The following is a 19,137-nucleotide window of genomic DNA, read 5'->3' as shown; positions in this document are numbered from 1 at the left end:
TGATTGTTATGTTGCAAAAACAAGCCACTAAAATTAGATTTTATATATATATATATAGGCTATTTATGTTTTAATTTAACTGTTTTGACTGATCTAAGTATATATTTTTATATATTCATATTTACAGTATTCAAATTCATACTGTGACGTGACCGGAACCTGCTGTGTGACATAAATAAATAAAAAATATTTTTTAAAAGATTATCACTGAAGTTTTACTTTTTCTGTCCCTCTTTCATTTCTTTTATAAAGAGTGAAATAAGGAAATACAATGAAAAAATAAAGTGTGGGTGCTTGAACATCCACATACCTGCAGGTGCAAAGTCTAAGTGATAAAAGAGAAACCTTTCATTTGCGCCAACATCTAACAAAGTTATAAACACCAGTTGTTGCTTTTTGAAATCATGTTATTATACATTATATAGGCCTACTGCAGTCCAGTTTGCACATTATTTGTATGACATGTTATGGCCTATACGTCCCAAACTGACATACAGGCGTTATATTATTATTAATAATAAATACACATGAACCATTTAAATAAATACTGTATATGTACATGCACTGGCCGGCCACAACATTATGAACACTCAACTCAATGTAATTTTGCGTTATGCTGAACATTGAGCTTGTAATGTGTGAATGTGTATATTATGTGATTTTTTTTAAACTTATTTGTATTGATTATATAATTTCAGTATATTCTATACGTCTTTTAAATATAATTGTTTTATTAAAAATGTATTTGACTGTCGTTGATGTTTTTCAATGATTATTATGAGTGTCAGTGTCATGCTAATATTGGATCTCATTGAGTCGTCATAATGTTGCAGCTGCTCACTGTACATTTATACACACATTAATCATCAAGAGGTGGAGAGTTCAAATATATGACCAAAAATATAGTATTCACTCCCAAATGATGAACACTCCTGTTATGTTACTTTCTCACTAGCAGCGATGATGTTCCTGCGTCAATTTGACCTGAGAATGTTTACCTATACCAAAGTGTTAGAAAAAAAAAATCCCAATAAACATTGTATTTCAGTAGTCACTCAATTTCAAGAATAAGTTTCCACTTGTGAAATGACAGCGGGAAAAGTGAGGATGATGAAAAACCCACGTCCCCCACAAAGTGTGACAAAAAAATGAGGGGGAAACCTTAGAAGTTGTGAAAGTGTGGGTGTCCAAAGATGTACATGCGCCCAGGATCGAGAGACTGTGTAGAATCTGATGTTGAAACCTTTCATCAGTGTTGATGTTTGCACGCCCACATTTCCCACAAGTGTGATGAAAAGTGCTGGTGTGGAAACATTTCACCAGGGAAAACCTGTGGAATCGGAAAATGTTTGGGTGTTGAAATTCCCACATTAGCTCAGAGGGTGATAAAAAAGTGTGGGTGTTGAAACATTCTACCAAGTGTGTGTTTTACAACAACCACATCCCCAACAGGTGTGACGAAAAATGTGGGTATTGAAACTTTTCACCGGCTAAATTGTAGGTCTTTTGGGTGTGACCAAAAGTGTGGGTGATGGAACCTTCCACTGGTCACTAAGGGTATTTCAACACCAACATCCCCCACAAGTGTCACCAAAGTGTGGGTGTTTCAACTCCCACATCCTCCATGGGTGTGACGAAAAGTGTAATTGTTGAAGCCTTTCACCGGCTAAATGGAGGTGGCTTTGTGTGCGACCAAAAGTGTGTGTTAAAAGCTACCACTGCTCAAGTGAGGGTATTTCAACGCTAACATTCCCCGCGAGTGTGACCAAAAGTGTCGATTTGGAAGTCATTGGGGGACTTCAATATTCACGTGTGCTGTTCTGAAAAACCATAAAGTTGAGTGGAGTACTGTTTATCCGCGTCCGTCACCTCCTCTTCTTGCCCCATGCGCTGATTCGCTAGCTAACAGCCAATCACAGTGATCAAATGCCCCCGACGCCCGATTCAACATGTCGAATATTCTGGAAACGCCCCTCCGACGTATTCCAACTCGACCAGATTTCACGACAGCAATGCACACACTGATCAGACGGCCCAATGCCGTCCGACTCCCGACGTCGGATTGGTGTATCTAGGCCTTAAGAATGTCGGTGTTGAAAGCTTTCATATGTAGTTCAACACCATCATCCCTCAGCAGCGTGACAAAAAGTCTGGGTGTTAAAAGACCCACATCCAGCAGAGGTATGTGGCTCCTGGATCCACGCGAAAGCTTTTCAGGAAAAAAAATAATATATATATGACATTTGTTTTGCTTGTCCATACAGACAAGACAAACCGAACACAGGTTTCCCGGATGAAAACATGGCCACCATGGTGTGCTAGGATAAATAGCTTTTGGGTTCATTGAGTGTCCAGCAGCACAAGGACAGCGTTCTGTCACTGGTCCGCTACTTGGTGTCGCTGCATGGCCTGAATCACGGCAATCTCTGTCGTCTCTTTCCTCTGGTTCCGGTCTTGAAAAAGCAACCTGAATCCCCAAAATGAAAAAAAAACGGTCATGTTTTCATCTTTATATGTGAAGGGCAGCTGGTAGATTACCTGTTTTTGGTTATCCTCTGCACAATGGCGTCCGTGGTGAGGCTGTTCCCGCTGTCAACATTGCGCAGGATTCCTTGCTTTCTGGGCACCTGGAATTGAAAGAGGGAGTGTGTGTGTGTGGGGGGGGGGGGGGGGGGGGTAGCATCATTGTTGAAAGAGAAATTTCATGTAAAAAATAAAATAAAAAATTATGCAGAAAGATACCAGCTGTTACATGTGATGCGATGATTAGATGATAGTCTTCAGACTTGGTGAAGCAGCATGCGCCTCATTGTACAAGTTTCTTTGTTTGTTTTGAAAGCTCTGTTACATGTACAAGTAAATGTTAGAAATTAGATGCTACGCTGTGCTATGCCAGATGTCGAATCGGTAGGATTACCGAATGAACAATACTGAGCTCAAAATTATTTTTTTTTAAATAAAATAAAAATTAGATGCTACAACAGACACATCTCGATTGTGAGTTTTTTTTTTTTTTATCTTATTTTTGGATCTCGGTTCTTTTAATTAAAATCAAATCTGATGTTCATTTTCTTCTCGTTTTCAATTGTGTTCTGCTTTACTATTTTTAAAAATCTGAATAATGCATTAAAAATGTTTTTTGCAGTAATAATCCAAATATGTTAAAGTTAAAGTACCACTGATTGTCACACCCACCTAAGTGGGGCAAAATTTGTTCTCTGCATTTGACCCATCAGGTCAGCAGGGGCCGCGCTTGGGAATCATTTGGTGATCTAACCCCCCAATTCCAACCCGTGATGCTGAGTGTCAAGCAGGGTGGCAATGGGTCCCATTTTTATAATCGTTGGTATGACCCGGCTAGGGATTGAACCCACAACCTCCCAGTCTCAGGGCAGACACTCTACCACAAGGCCACTGTAGTATCCATTTCTGCATATTTTTGCTTTGTCTTCCCAAAAAATAAATAAATAAATCTGTTTACTCATTTCATTAATTTAAAAAGCTGAATCATTAATTTTCACTTTGTATATTGGATTTTCAACTCTCAAGTGTAAATAAATGTAAATAAAAAGATATGAAGAATCCCATTTTGTTTTTGTTTTTTTTAATTAAAATTTTGATATTTAGGAAGAAAGCAAATATATTTATATATATATTTAATAAAAAATAGATTCTGCAATATATAGCGATATTACAGCGCGCAATTCTCGAATCGATTCAATATGCGGCCGAATAGATTTTTAAAATATTTTTTTAATGGAAATATTCAACAAAACACCCATAAAAATTCAAACGGACGCTTACGGCATATGGGTCAGATCCGTCCTTGTTGGGGTAGATTTGTGTCTTCCCGTGGCATACGAGGTCCACCTGCAGAAGACGCCGTGAAGTTGCTTACTTTTCAGGTGTTAAAAGAACAAGGATGACTGCAGACCTCTCTCACGCTTACTTTCAAATGATCCAGCAAATCTTTGGTGACTGCAAATGGTGCGCCGATCACCACCTCGGAGACGTACTGCAACCAAAACGAAAGCCTTTTAAATGAGGTCAAGGCGGCAACGACTCGGGAAAGGGTGGCGAGCGATCATGCGAACGTACCCGGCAAGCCAGGACGCTTAGAGTTCTCTCATGGACGTTCATGATGGGGTAGTTCTTCCCTTTGTAGCGGTTCACTTCCTTAAAAAAAATAGCATGAATCATCTCATATGCGGCGAACGTTTATGGACAAGTTATGCTAAGATCCACAAGGATTTTACATCTTGCCACGTAGTCAGCTATTACTTCTAATGAGAGTTGCTGAAATGCTAACGGTTGGTTAGCTCACATAACAGCGAGATAGCAACACGATTGCAAAAAGGCGTTAAGCAAGATTGATAAGGATTTTACCCAAAGTGCTCGTAATAAACACTCACTTGGTCAAAGTGCAGCCCCACAATGATGTATGGCTTGTCTGACATCTTATGCACTGCCCGCACGAAGTCCACGTGGCCAATGTCTGACAGGTGTCAAGGAGACAAGAGGTCAAGTGCCATTGATTGTAGCTCTAACCGGAGAGAAAAAGATACGGAACAGGTCGAAGGCCCCGGCCACATAGATAATTGTGTCGCCAGGCTGCGGCTCCTGGCCCGAAGCGAACTGGATGATCTTCTGGGAAGTCTGAAGGAACTGAGACACCCCCGTCCAGGGACTGTGGCTCTTCTGACCATTGGAATCCTGTAATCCAAACACAAACTGAAAAAAACTGAAACAGAAAAAAGAAACACTTGTTTGTTTTAATCACTGACATGAAGTCAGACTAAATCCTGTTTTAGGTCAATTAGGAAAACCAAAACTTTTTGCAACATGCCAGAATAATGATACGATTTAAAAAAAAAAAAAAAAAAATCTTTGTAGTCAGAAGTTTACCATAGATACATTTCATTAGTATTTGCTACCATTGCCTTTAAACTGTATGACTTGGGTGACATATTTTGGGTATCCGTGCACAATAGTTGGCAGGAATTTGGGCGCATTCCTCCTGACAGATGCTGGATTTAAGCTGAGTTAAATTTTCAATAGAACTGATATCTGGCCTTTGTGATGGCCATTCCAATACATTTACTTGATCCTTAAGGGACTTCGTAACCAGTCTGACTGTATGAATCAGATCATTGACCATTTGGAAGACCCAACTTTAACTTCCCGGCTCATATCTTGAGATGCTGCTTCGGTATTTCCACATAATGTTGCCGGCTATTTTGTGTAGTGCAAAACAACCACACGTGATAATACCGTGCCTGTATTTCTAACAGATCCGTTTTAGCTTGGTCACACCACAGGACATGTCATTGTCTCAGTGTGCATTTGCAAACTGTTATGTGAGTGTGTGTGTGTGTGTGTGTGTGTGTGTGGGTGTGTGTGTGTGTGTGTGTGTGTGTGTGTGTGTGTGTGTGTGTGTTGGGAGGGCTAGCTACCAAACAAACGTAATACGACATTGGGCGTAAACGTATTTACTTGCTTTGTAGTATGATTTCTCTCTGAACGTTCTGAATTTCTGTTTCATTCCTTTTTTGTAGGCCTTAGCTGATATCAACAACCAATTCCACACAAATCCACAAATGGTTGTTACAGGAATAGGAGCAGGCGGGGGAATTGATCATTCCTGGAAGAAGCCCTTGGTTATAAAGTTAAAGTTGCAATATGGAACTTTTTTTCACAAAAATAACTTTACAATAAGCTTTTTATTTGACTATTTATAGTAGATGAACACCTTAGCTGTTCACAATGGGTACTCCTGCAAGCCTCTGGCCAATAGTTTTCAGACTGGATTCGGGTTAGAATTTCTTGCGCCCTGTCAGTGACATAATGTGCGTGGTGTGTATGTGAAGAACGCTATGTGCAGTTTCATTTTTCGTCAGCAGGTGGCAGTAGCGATTCAAAATGGAATATTCTACGTTCAGTAGCTTTAAGTCTTTTTTTTATTAGATTTTTTTAGAAAAGCTCTTCTGGCTAACATGATGATGATGATGATGATGATGATTATGGTACGACTACCAACCTTTCCAAAGTTGTCTGTGTGCTGCTGGTAGTCAGAAGCATCCTGCGCCAGGTGAGATGACACGGTCAAATTCGCACTGTGACGTGAATGGCGTCAATGAGAAAAGGACTCACTATGTTGCTGTGATGTGCTTTAGTCATGAGGAGCATCCTGCCGACCAGGTCAGTGGTTGAAACTCCCTGTGTTCTCTTGCATTCTCTGGAAGAAGCCATGTGACCAAATGGAAATAATCCTTGTTTATTTCAGTTGCAAACTGTTGATCAATTGAAGAGAAGCGAGTCGTACCTGTAGCGTCCCGACTCTTTGACTTCCTCGTACGTGTCCTTGCCGTCCACTGTCAGCGTTAAATCGTCTGCAAGACCAGACGGCAAATGACGCTTTGGAATTTTTTGTTGCCGTTTCGAGACACCAAGTGAGACGGACGCGTACCGCCGTGCACGCAGAAGTCGCAATTGTACTTGTCGAGGGTCTCCAAGGCGGTGACGTAGGGCGCTCCCTCCACCACCTCGTCCACCCATTTGATGGCCCGCACCATCTTGTAGCGCTCTTCCTGAGTGAAAACCGGCGGGCCCTTGTGCTTCGAGATCTCACCTGGGAAAATCAACCAATGGGGAAAAAATGATAGTGGCAAATTTTGTGGAAATCTGTTACCTTTGTTAACTAAAACGGGACGTTCTCGTCATTGTTTTAGTTTGTGTTTCAAAGTTGCCGACAGCCTCTTGGATGCCTCTCCCAGTTTTCTTCTCATCCTGTCATTCATTGTGAAGGGATGCACTGTTCAGTTCTAATGTCACGATTGTGCTATATTTTCCGCACTTGATGATAAAATGTCTTCACTTTGTTCCAGCGTATATTTAATGCCTCTGAAATTCTTTTGTACCCTTCACCTGACTGACACCTTTGAACGTTGAGATCCTTCTGATGCCTTTGAAAGCTCTCTGTGCACCATAGCTTGGGCCTACAATGCGGCTGTCAGGAAAAGCCTGCTAGAACATCTGAACTTTACTAGGGTTAATCAGGGGTACTTTAAATGGCGGCGGGTGTGTGCTGACTCTAATTCAACATGAGTTTGAATGTGATTGGTTACTTTTGAACACAGCCACATTCAGTTTTAAGAAGGGTGTGCACGCTTGTGCAACCACATAATGTTGTCGCCAGGTTTTTGTTTTTATATCTCTTGAATAGATTTTTGTTTTCTAATTTAGTTGTATAGGTTGTAGATCAAGTTGATGATGGAAAGAGCTTAAAATGATTTAGCTTGGTCTTATTGTTTCATATCACAAAAAAAAAGGCATTTGAACAGGGGTGTGCAGACTATTTATATACGCTGCTCCTTGTTCCTTGCTTGTTTTTATCTCTTTGACCGCCATAAACGTTATAAAACGTTTAGCATAAACGTTATAAAACGTTTAGCATAAACCTAGGGACGGGCGCCGAGGACGTTGAAAGACTATGTTTGTTTTTTGTTTTTTTGAAAACGGGTGCAGGAAAGCCTTGGGCAGCTGTGCTGAAAGTATCAGGCAGATCTGATTAGTAAAAGACTCGTTTTGGCCCCTAGAGGGCAGCGATGACTCTCTTTGCACAAGGTTGGATGGGCCGCCCACCGTGGGCGTCAGTAGAAGACGTGAGGCGGAGCTAGAGTGTTGAGGAGACAATGGCTGATCAATCCACAATGGCTTGACCAAGCAACCGGTTGCAAGCAGCTCACGCTTGAGCATTTTTTTCAAAGACGGAAAGCATCAATCAATACTAAAAAGCGCATTGATGTCGACGATGATGATGACTCCGAGCTTGACGCCAAAGTTGGAAGCCTTGACGCGACTGTTATGATTACGTAGTAAGCCTCACCGGCTAAGCGCGGCTAGCGCTGCTGAGGCCGGAAAACGCGCACAATTGCCGACCGGGTACTTCTACACAATCGGACATTCTATCGGGCGATGGAGAGTTGGCATCGACCAATGCAGATTGATGATGATGGTGAATCCTGAGGTTGACGCCACAGTTGGAAGCCTTGACGCGACTGTTATGATCACGTAGTAAGCCTCACCGGCTAGCGCGGCTACCGCTGCTAACGCCGGAGCTTTCACATGCGGACATTTTGTCGGACAATGAAGAGTACCCCGAGTCCAATGCATATTCATCGGAGGAGCGGGTACAGTCTGATCACGGAGAAGACACTGTTTCTGGACTACGATGCCACCATGAATGGAGTGGATAAAATGGATCAAAACATCTCTTACAACCCGGTGTAGCAACTGAAGGACACGAGGAAGCGAGACGTAACGAAACCGTAGCATGATCCTGATATTAGACTTGATGGCAACACACACTGCAGTATATACTTGCTATTCCCCGGAAAAAACGGCCTGCAAGAAAGTGGAGCACACGAAGAGGCAATCTGTTGTGCAAATGCTGTTGCGTCTTCTTGCACGCAGGAGAGTGTTACAAAAAGAAAAACTGTCGTTGAAACATCCACATATTTGTAAATAGCACCACAGTTGCACACATTTGTAAATAGTTTGCCAAATTGTTGTCAAATTGTTACACTGTTGAATGTAAATAAACGTATTTTGCTATCAAAAAACACTTTTTCATTCTTGGTGGTAGTGTTTTATAGAAGTAAAGCACTATTTAGGTGTTTGTGGCATCATTCATGGACAAAAAGAAGTGTAAAATTCACTAGAATGCATGAAATAATATCGTTTCACTAAAAGCTTGATTTCTCCGTATTTTGGTCCAAAACAGGCGAAATTGGGTCAAACTAGCCATTTTCTATTGTTGATTACTAAAGAACGGAATAAGGTAAAACAAATTTTATTTCATATTTCTGATGAAAGATGAAAGTCCAATCTTTCATTTGGTAGTACGTGTGTTTCCATAGTCCAAACAGAACATTTTCTGTGCACCTTGAAAGATCAGTCAAAATGCTTAAATCGGCTGGCACTGACGGCATCCCTTTTCTGAAAACGTCTGGCAGTCAAAGAGTTATTGTTTACCGGTATCTCTCGGTTGTTGCTTGTACGATGCTTTGTTTTGTTTTTATTTTTAGACGGACTGCTTTTATTTTCATGTAGTTTATTACTGACTGTCACTTCTTACTTCAATTCAATGTTTATGGTTAGCGGGAATTTCTAATAGACACAAAACCACACATTCATCTTTGATGAAATCAAATCCAAATCAATTTCCACACAGCCTTGAAATAGTGCGGCGCAGGAACAGAATTAGTGAGTTTACATTAGAGCATGGCTTTGTTCAATGTCTTTATTGTAATTGGGTAGAAATTGTCTCTCAATGGATTTATTTGTCTTTTCTTTCGCTGAATCGAGTTCAAAGGGGGACAGAAAGGGTGGGTAGCGTCCTTAACAATGTTTGCTTTCTTTACACAGTGGGACGTGTGCATTTCTCCCAGGGAAGGGAGAGGGCAGCCTTCTTTCAACCAAGACTTGTTGAAAACCTTTTTGTGCGTTTTCCCCCCCAGTAAACCTAACTACCAAACGTCTTTTCTCACAAAACAAAATTTGTTTTAAGTAAATGAAGTGGTTCTTCTTTACCCCTCACCAACTTTTGGTTAGGTTACTGCATAAACCTCCTAATGGACAAACGCCCGTCCCTCACGGCTAAACCACAACAGGTTGGCATATTATAATCTTAAAATATGAATAAAAAAAAAAGGTGATAACTGAGCCTTACTGTCTGTGTGCACGCCCACAATGAGGTAATCTCCCATGGCCTTGGCCTGCCGCAGCTGGTTGGAATGACCGTAGTGGACCATATCATAGCTGAAAGACAACATAAAACAGACAGAAAAGAATCATAAGGGAGTTTCCTCATGTGGAATGTGCTTTGATACCACTGTCAGGGTTTATGTGCAATTTTAGGCGTCTACACAGGCCGGTTCAAATGTAAAGGTTTTTCTGATACATCTACCAGAATATATTGAATAATATTCACTTTACATTGTTTCCTATTACTTTGACTTTACATTGCGTGAATATGTACACTTACATATATTTCCCATAATATTAATTTTTTTATACTGTATACGGTATATTAAATTTGATACACCAAATTTGAATAAACTCGCTTATACAGTATTGACTTATTGATGTTTGTCGTTTTGATAAGGTTGACCATTAAAACAAATTTGGTATAATTTTTTTTTACCCATTCAAATAGGTTTTGCTTTCTGATTTTCTTTTATATAAGTTTGTAAAAGCAGTCATGATTGATTTTATGAAAGTTTAGACCATTCTAAAATACATTGTAAAATTAGCTTTTTAGTTTTTTTTTTAAATGAAGTGATTTTTAACGTCATTTCTTTTTTTTTTTTTTTATAAAATCAACGTGTGGATTCTCATACCAAAATACAATGGATACCTAATTTATAACTTCTTTAAAATTCTGGTTGACGTATCAAACATTGACATAACCAATCCTCCTTGGTGGAGGTAATAGTTGAAAGTTGCCTAGATTTCATCAGCACAATAGCAAACAATTCATGGTATGGTTTTCGGTCGGCCTCAACAGATGACAACGTGGAGGCGGACTTTACCCATCCTTGCTGATGCTTCAGTGACACAGCTGACCAATCAGAGTGAAGCAAGGTGGTGTTGGGGGGGTTGAAGCATCCACAACAGCGACAACACATAGTGTGATTGTGCTGCGCTCTCCTTGGAATGCTGCTGACAGAGATTCCAACAACGCGGCTTAATGACGCCATATGGGCCGAGAGCTCATGTTGACGTCGGCACTCTTTGACGCTCTCAGCCTGCCGGTTATAAGAGTTCAGGCATTCCAAACATTTGGAAACATTCCGGGGGGCCGAGCCCGTGTCCAAAGCCGCGTGCGCATTACCGGAATTCTACGGGGAGAAAAGCGTTGTAATCCAGGGCCCGAAAATGAAAAACATCCTTTTTGTTGCTGCACCACAGTAGGAAAAGTATGATGATATCCATTGAGTTGCTGATGAGCTGGAGCCTATTCCAGTTGACTTTGGGCCAGAGGACTGGTCGCAGTCAGTCTCAAGACATATGTAGATTAAAAAATAAAATAAAACGCAATTTAAAAAAAAACTCACATTGACACCTATGGACAATTTAGTCTTCAGTGTACCTAACATGTAAGTTTTGGGAATGTGGAAGGGATTTGAGATTCAAACCCAGAACCCAGAAGACTGACTGGCAACCAGTCCAGGGTGGACACCACCTCTCACCCAAAGTCAGCCGAGATGGGCTCCATGTCACCCGCCACCCTAATGAGGACAAACACAATTTACATTACATGTCTTGCAGATTTGTCTGTTTTAATTAAGCAGCAGTTATCATCACTTTACATTTGGAATGTCCAGATATGACTTAAAATATTGCTCTTGTTGTTAATGTATACATTAACGTGACTGTTACTATAGCTACTGTACAAAAGGTAAACTAGGGCCTGGCCGATTAACCGGCCGTTCACATTAATCAGCTGGTATTAGCTCTTTTAAAATGTTTGATTTCCATATTAACACATTACATCTGCATGTAATTCATTTATGGGACAAAAAAAGTTACTATATTGATTATGTATCATTTTATACAACAATATTTTCATATACCAATTGATCCACCGAAACGCGCCGATTAAGTGATTATCGGAATTGTCTTCTCTCAAATATCGACTCCCTATCAGTCGGGCTCCACTAAGAACTGTAATACTGTGCTACTTTTCTATTAGATATTGCTTTGGCACCATATTAGGGCGATTCAGAAGAAATACAAAATCAGCAACTTTTTTCGAATAAGGATGAGAAGGGAAAAAAGAGGCAAGGGGGGGGCACTGTCATGTAGTTTGCATTGTAAATACGGAGTCTCTAATAATTGAATTTTAATATTTCTCATTTATCTCCAGGAGAGGGACAGATCATTAGGAACAGCTCTCACTTTATCACAATGGGCAACAACCTAATAGAGTGGCCCAATGGATAAACTGCAGCAGGCCCCAAGACCCCACCACCCCAACTACTTATCTCACCCCCAGACAATATTAGTATATTACAGACAAATATACTCACCATCCATCACACCACACGCGGACCCTTCGCCTCCTCTTCTCGGGGCTGCCCGCCGGAGCTCCGGGTGTCGAGCCGGAGACCGCATCCTTGCTCACCTGGTGTGGGGGGAGCCGGTGGTGGTGATGGTGGTGGTGCCCGTTTTTGAGCATGCTTGAAAGCCCCGGCCTTTATACGACTGCTGCCTCCAGTTTGGTCGAAGCCGTGGGGGGGTCGTGACTCGTGACGGTGGACTAGTAGACACAGATCGTGGACTCGTGGAACAGCGGCGAGCGGTTACGCTGCGTCAACGCCGCCTCTTTCCAACGCCCGCTTTGAGTCAAGTCGCGGGAGAAAATGGACAGGAAATACCCAACTAGCTATAAAGATGTCATTTTACATTTCTAACGGTGATTGTTTTGTTTTGAAAGGGCAATAACCGGAAAAGCTGGGTTTTAAGCAAGTAGTCTTGATGCCGGTGGGAATCACGTGACGAGCTCGTGTTACATAATGACGCGAGCTCTGTGCTGATCACATGACCGGCTATTTTACCCTGGCTACCTTTTGGGCACGTGCAACGGACATTTTAGCTTCGATTTGAACCATTTTTAAAAGTAATTAAAATTAATATGTTAACAATATCAATATCTAAATGTATATATAATTTCATAAATTGGATAATGCCAAACAGTGGAGCTAAACCAAGGGCCCTTCAATATTGTGAGTAAACAGTAATATGTAGTTATATAGTACAATAACAAAACAGTAATAATTATGTCAATACACTCAAAAATAGAACGGATAAAATATAATAACTTGAAACCATAACATGAAGGAAGGGGGGGAGTGGGAACTTGGACCGTAGGAGTTACACTTTAATGCCAGTAGAAGGCGGCAAAGATCCATTAAGATGTCTTGTAAGGCGCTCAGTGAGAAGCGCTGTTTGAAGTGAACACCGTACCGAACCTTTATTGATAACAAATCATTTCACACATTTACGACTATTTTACTATATTACTATACTTAGTTTTTCTTAGAAAAACGGGTAAACGTCACTCTGAGGAGAGCAGATGGGGCTTTATAGATGATGCAAGCTGGCTAACATCTAAAATATGAAGAAACCAAAATAATACATTTTATCACACTCAAAAACGATTCTTACCGCTTGGGAAATCCTCACTACAAAGCATTGGGGTCTTGGTTAGTCCCCATTTCGAACCACCCGGTCCCATTCTTTCACTGCTTTTAGGTCCATGGGAAAACATGAAATGACAGTTTAGTTTCCATCATGTTAACTTGAAACATCCAACCGCACAACAACTTTTAGGCATATTGTTTAGGTCATTTCTGTGACTTTGTTTGCAAGTCACAGGCAAAAGCAATACAATGTTTGTTTAAACCATTGCGGAAATATCAGAAATACTCAATGATCTGAATTGTCCATGCCTGTACTCCTTATATTTCAGAATCAAACGTGTAGGCTACTCTCTTGGTCTTACCTTGTCAAAATATGCTCGTAAATTTTTTCAACTTCTGTTTAGTCGGTCGGCTTGGCTTGCTAGCGAGAGCAAGACTTATTGCTGATGCTAAGCTAGCCAAAGTATATTGCTAATGAAATCTGGAAAATCAGCATGCAGTAGACAGACTGTCTATCTATAAAAAATTTTTAGAACAGCATTGAAATGGAGGAAGGTTAACCAAGGGAGTTATGACGGCAACAGATTTGCTGAAGCAATATATTTGACATCCCTCGCCTTATAGGATAATTTTATTTATTTTAGTCTGCGACATCATCTTGTGCCAGCCTAAACCACCACAGTTTTAAACCATCATAACTATTGCCCTTTGAATCTGTCTTAGCATGCCGTGCTAAGTTACGAGCTAAATGAATATGTGCGCCTTGTCAGGATGAATGGTGCCGTGGGGACAAGGGGTTCTGGAGGGGGCCCTCGAGAAGTGGGCCAGGCAGACACCTGGTGGCAGGAAGTGGGTGAATATGAACGATGTGGTCCTACATGGCCCGCAGCTCTCACCTTAACCCAGTCTATCGCATCAATCAACTTCTCACAGTCCAGCTGTCCCTTCTCGAGGAGGGGGCAAAGGGGAGTCAGTACCCTCTTTTTCTGGTACTGGTCATCCAGGACCATTTCTTATCATCTACCATCTATCTCTATGGATGATTTAGCAAGTCAAGATTCAGACTACACCCACGGAGGGGTGGTGGGGGTGGGGCATGCTTGTCCCAGCCCCATGGGGATGCGCACAGATGACTAACTCGCCACGCACCTAATCTAGGACAAGCACACCTAGACATCCTTCATGACTCTCGCATTTTCATCGCCAGAAACACGTCCACGGAGGTTAGCCGAAGTGGGTCGCCCGGCGGCTTTTTTTGGATCATGGAAGGGAGAAGGGAAAAAAATGATGCCATGGAAAATGATGCCGCCATCCTAAAAATCCGCCTGACCGCAATCCAAGTGGGTCATCAAGTATGACATGCAACACAGTGAAATTATTTTTTCCTCAAACATTTTATTGATCTTATAGAAAATAAAGGAAGCTGTATCAACAAACATACAATATATACATCAATAACTTAAGACACCTCACATTTAAATCCACATTGTATATATCAATACATACGGGACTTATCTACAGATTGCAAAATGGTACAATAATAATTTAATTTATAAATAGTTACAATTCACTGTTCTCATACAAAGTACTGCTGCATTTTATTACAACCCATACAGAAAAAAAAATACTTGTCACATTTGTATTACTCACTTTTTTTAAGCTTCAAAACACAGGGGCGGCATGGAGAAAATACATAATTGCACAGTCGATTGTGTACAAAGTTTACAAAAAAAGAAGCACATGTGCTATTTATTCTCTCCAATTATTATAACCATTTTTTTAAACTGCAAAATTAAAATAAAAGCTTATTAGACCGTACAAAATTTTTTTGCAACATGAAACAAAAATAGAAAATATTGTGGCAGGTGTTACTGACGTGGTGTAGCAGCACAGGAATCTCGCTTATACAAATGCACAAAACACGAACAAATGCACAAAAATACACAATAATGACAAAAAGATATTGCAAGTGGCCCTTCAGACATTTTCGACAGTCTATTGCAGTGACTCTCAAAGTGTGGCTCCATCTAGTGGTATGAGAAAGAATAGCGGCTTAGTACAGTTCAGTTATATTTATTTAACGTTGAAGTTCAACTCTTTTTGCGATAAATTTTTAATAACTCTTGGTAATTAAATGTTTCTTTAGGTTTACGTTTATAATTAGAAAGCACCAGCTGTGGACCAGAAAAACGACGGCATGAAATAATACTAGCGGTATGGTGCCTTGAGATAAGAGCGCCTTGATTTGGCGTCAGCAAACTTTGCAACATACCGGCCACTATCGAATCACATTGTTTTCCTTGCAGTGGAAAGACAAAATCAGTTGGTGGCGGTAATGAGCCAGTGGATAGGGCTGCATTTTCCATGTTTGCAGGTTATGTGGAGAAACATGTTCTTACCAAGTGCTTTCACACGTCTTTACTTTTCAGTGAAATAGTTGATTAGGAGAAAACACATTTTTGATCCCTTTTCAAATAAAATTACTTTTTTTTGCCTTTATTGGAACAGGATTTTTTTTCCCACCACAAACTTTTTTCTTGTAATTTTTTTGTAAATTATAATTTTCTTTAAAATCACAGCTTTTTTTGTGTGCAAATTTTTCTCTCTCATAACATTACAACGTTATTCTTAGTATCATGTTAAATTACTCTTTCACTTAAATTAATTTTTTTTTCCTTTTATCGTAGCCATACTTTTTTTCTTCCTTAAACTTGATTTTTTCTTCTTGTTAAATTACGGCATTCAATATTTTGTTATCTTCCTTTTACGATCTTTTAACGTAAAATTACACACTTCTTAGCCGTTACTGTTGCAATTTTTTTTTCTTCAGAAGTTTTCCCCCCTTGACAATAATAGTTTTTTTTCCTTAAATATTACTAATGCGTAAACACTGTATTTTTTGGGGGAAGGATTAACTGCAAGTCCATTTATTTAATGGGGGTTAAAATGATTTCAGATACAAAGCGTTTTAAAATGCAAGCGTGGTCACGGAACAAATTAAACTTCTATCTCAAGGCACCACTGTACTATTACTGCTAATAATTAAAACAAACACTACACTGCAGATGGTTAGGTAGCTCTTGGACCTTGGCATCACTTTAGTGCACTCAGGATGCCAAATTTGAGGGCAACCACATAAATAACACAGGGAAAGGGGGGAGGAGCACAAAAAAACAGCCGTTATTACAACACAATATGGTCACGTCAACAATATTGATTTAAGACTCCATTCACACCTTTCCACTGAGTTGCATATTAAGGGTCACTTTTTTCACCCCTCACCCCGCATTACCAACACGGACTGTGGCTACATACTGTTCACCTGCATACACCCTCATGGTCGCTTCATTAGGTACACCTACATAGTTCAATACTGTATCCAAAAAGATGTCAAAATGTCATCAAAATTCCCGTCAAAAGCAATAACATTTCAGGAAATATAGTTTTCTTCCTCCATACAAAAAAAATACTGAATTTTTGTGTAAAATAAACAAATACATTTTTTTATTTTATTATATGAGTTTAGAGGGGGGAAAGCCATTGAATAAGGAAATTGCTAAAGGGGGTGGGGTTTGGTGGAAAATAGAAAAAAAAAAAACTGAAAATAACAAAAATGTCATATGAAAAAAAGTCAAATAATAAAAAAAAAAAAAGGGTTTTAAAAAAATAATTTGTGGGGGAATATTACAATGAAAAAGCCTTAACTTGATAAAAGATTAAAATTGTATTTGTTTTTTAAAAGGACGCCGGAATATTACAAGAAAAACAAACACTTTTTTGGATTGGAATTGTTTGTTCTAATTCTTATCCTTAATTACAACTTCATCCTCCAGGTAATAGCTGCACAATTTTTCCACTGACCTTAGATTTCACCCACCATACAGCTTGTTTGGCTTTTGCAGGTGTACCTAATTCTGTGTCTGTTGAGTATATATGCAATATATCTATATACACACACACTGTGTGTGTGTGTGTGGGGGGGGGTGAGTTTATGTGAGAGAGATAAAGCGAGGCAGCATCTGTATAGACAATTGCGGTGACACTCTGAACACAGTTTGAAAATACTTGACACACGCACACGTAAAAAGGTGGACTTCACAACACGACCACAGTAATAGACGCATCGACATCAACAGCGGGCTACATCCGATACACACTTGTGTATTGTTATTGTTAGTTTCCCCACTCAATAGACGGCAATCAACACCTCGCTTGACCAGCATGAGACGAGGTGTGCAAATTCTTGAGAGGAACTGATTGTAACTCTACATGGTCGTGCCGTGGATTGGAGCCCTTTACCATAAGCTTATTATTATGAAAATGCTGAAAAACAAACACAAAATAAAATAAAGAGCTGCCTCGTTGCTTCTCTTCACGTTTGTTTTTGTGTTCTCCTTTAAAATGAAACTGTTTTGTCCTGAGCAAAACAAGCGTAGTACACACAAACCCTCAGCCAAAAAATAAATAAATAAATAACCTGAACAGAACAGAAAAATACACGCAGCCTTTCATTTGAGTGGCTCCAGTTATCATTATGTCATAATAAAATGACATTGAAAAAGTTGATCACTCTTTAACTCATTCACTGCCATTGACGACTATAGACGTCAAAAATTCAAATGAACTATTTCTATTAGTTTAAATTTTTTTTCATTTCATTAATTTTTTTTAATGAAAACCTAGATTTTTTATTGTACATTCATAACAGATATAAAATTATCATGCGATTAATTACGATTAAACGGCCCTTATTTTTAATTTTTTTTTTTAATTAGGCCCGTCAGGCGATTACATTTTTTAATTGTAATTAATCACATGACTTCACTTGTTAACTAACAATGAATCAAAAATGTTATATGTGTTCTAATTTTACAATTTTTCCCTAGGTTTTAATACTCTTGTTAGCAAAAGTGGAAAAAAAATGTTAAACTAATAGAAATAGTTAAAATGAATTTTTGACGTCTATAGCCGTCAATGGCAGTGAATGAGTTAATGTAGGCCCATTACAATCTGGAATAGGGTTGCAAAATTACAGAAAGTTTCTATCCTGAAAATGTGTAGGTTAGGGCCAGCGATTCTTAAAGTGTCGTACACAAAATAATTATTCAAACATTATAAATGCATAAGCGCAGTGCAACAGTGGCTTAAAATAATGTTGAAAATTGGATATTAACAGGAACGAACAGGGTATTCGCAATAACAGTGGGTTTTAAGTATGATTGAAAATACAATATTACAGAATAATCCGGATATTTTTTTTTCTTCAAGAGAAGTGTCGTAATATTCTAATTATCCTTGACAACTTCAAGATACAGTATTTCATGGTTGAAATTAAAACATTGCGGAACAATCTGATAATTCTGGGAGAATGAAGAACCGTGTATCCGTGTCAGGTTTTGAAGCTCCACTCCACTATATTTTACTGAACCATAAAAACATGGTGTGATTGTCAAGGAAGAAGCGGAAAGTGGGAGAGAAAAAGGAGAGCATGTGGATATTTTGGAGGGTTTAGCAATGAGCAAGTGCCTTATTCACTGACTGCACCGATGCATTTTGCGACAGAGACAAACTATCAATATAGTTGCAAAAAACTAAATTGGAATTTCTCCAACCAATTGAATAGCTCCATAAATTCTTGGTTAAGCATCTCAAAAGAAAATTTCCAGAAAAGTTTTAGAATATGGAAATTGTCCATCCTTTTGCAACCCTAATCTGGAATAATGGAACCTCTCCTATTAGTAAGCAAGTGTGGATACTGAGAAGGAAAAAAATGGGTACCTTTAACCAATGCTGTCCAGTGAAGCCGTACATGCATTTTTCATTGGACAGCGACGGACTGCAGCATCACTCTCAATTTCAGGGGGCAAAAAAAAAGAAGAAAAAAAGAAGCTACCCCCCCCCCCCCACCCCCACCCCGAATCATGATGTGGCT

At 39.6% G+C, this 19,137-nt stretch overlaps 1 protein-coding gene across 1 annotated transcript; it reads right to left on the bottom strand.

Annotated features, from left to right (window-relative positions):
• Window positions 1-386: 386 nt before the first annotated feature.
• LOC147181422 (ethanolamine-phosphate cytidylyltransferase-like) lies at window positions 387-12,445 on the bottom strand. Its single transcript, XM_086075451.1, has 13 exons — window positions 12,093-12,445; window positions 9,731-9,819; window positions 6,467-6,628; window positions 6,323-6,389; window positions 6,151-6,235; window positions 6,038-6,079; window positions 4,566-4,713; window positions 4,413-4,495; window positions 4,099-4,176; window positions 3,950-4,015; window positions 3,805-3,870; window positions 2,539-2,627; window positions 387-2,467 (listed from the first exon to the last, which is right to left on the bottom strand). The coding sequence occupies exons 1-13, from the start codon at window positions 12,239-12,241 to the stop codon at window positions 2,377-2,379; spliced, it is 1,215 nt and encodes a 404-aa protein (XP_085931577.1). The 5' UTR covers window positions 12,242-12,445; the 3' UTR covers window positions 387-2,376.
• Between the last annotated feature and the right edge of the window lie 6,692 nt (window positions 12,446-19,137).

Source organism: Leptonotus elevatus, chromosome 1, assembly GCF_054856555.1.
Source record: "Leptonotus elevatus isolate MCC_2025b chromosome 1, RoL_Lele_1.0, whole genome shotgun sequence".
Lineage (NCBI taxonomy): Eukaryota > Metazoa > Chordata > Actinopteri > Syngnathiformes > Syngnathidae > Leptonotus > Leptonotus elevatus.
The sequence above is the reverse complement of the archived record's forward strand: the minus strand, read 5'-3'. Positions and strand labels throughout refer to the sequence as shown.

What these genes read in the sequence shown, in the direction of transcription:
- LOC147181422 (XM_086075451.1), bottom strand. Translation starts at nt 12,241, where the DNA reads ATGCTCAAAAACGGGCACCACCACCATCACCACCACCGGCTCCCCCCA. An exon ending in CGACTTCTGCGTGCACGGCG is followed by an intron (nt 6,390 to 6,466) that starts GTACGCGTCCGT and finishes CTGGTCTTGCAG; the next exon opens with ACGATTTAACGCTGACAGTG. An exon ending in ACACAGACAACTTTGGAAAG is followed by an intron (nt 4,714 to 6,037) that starts GTTGGTAGTCGT and finishes TTTGGATTACAG; the next exon opens with GATTCCAATGGTCAGAAGAG.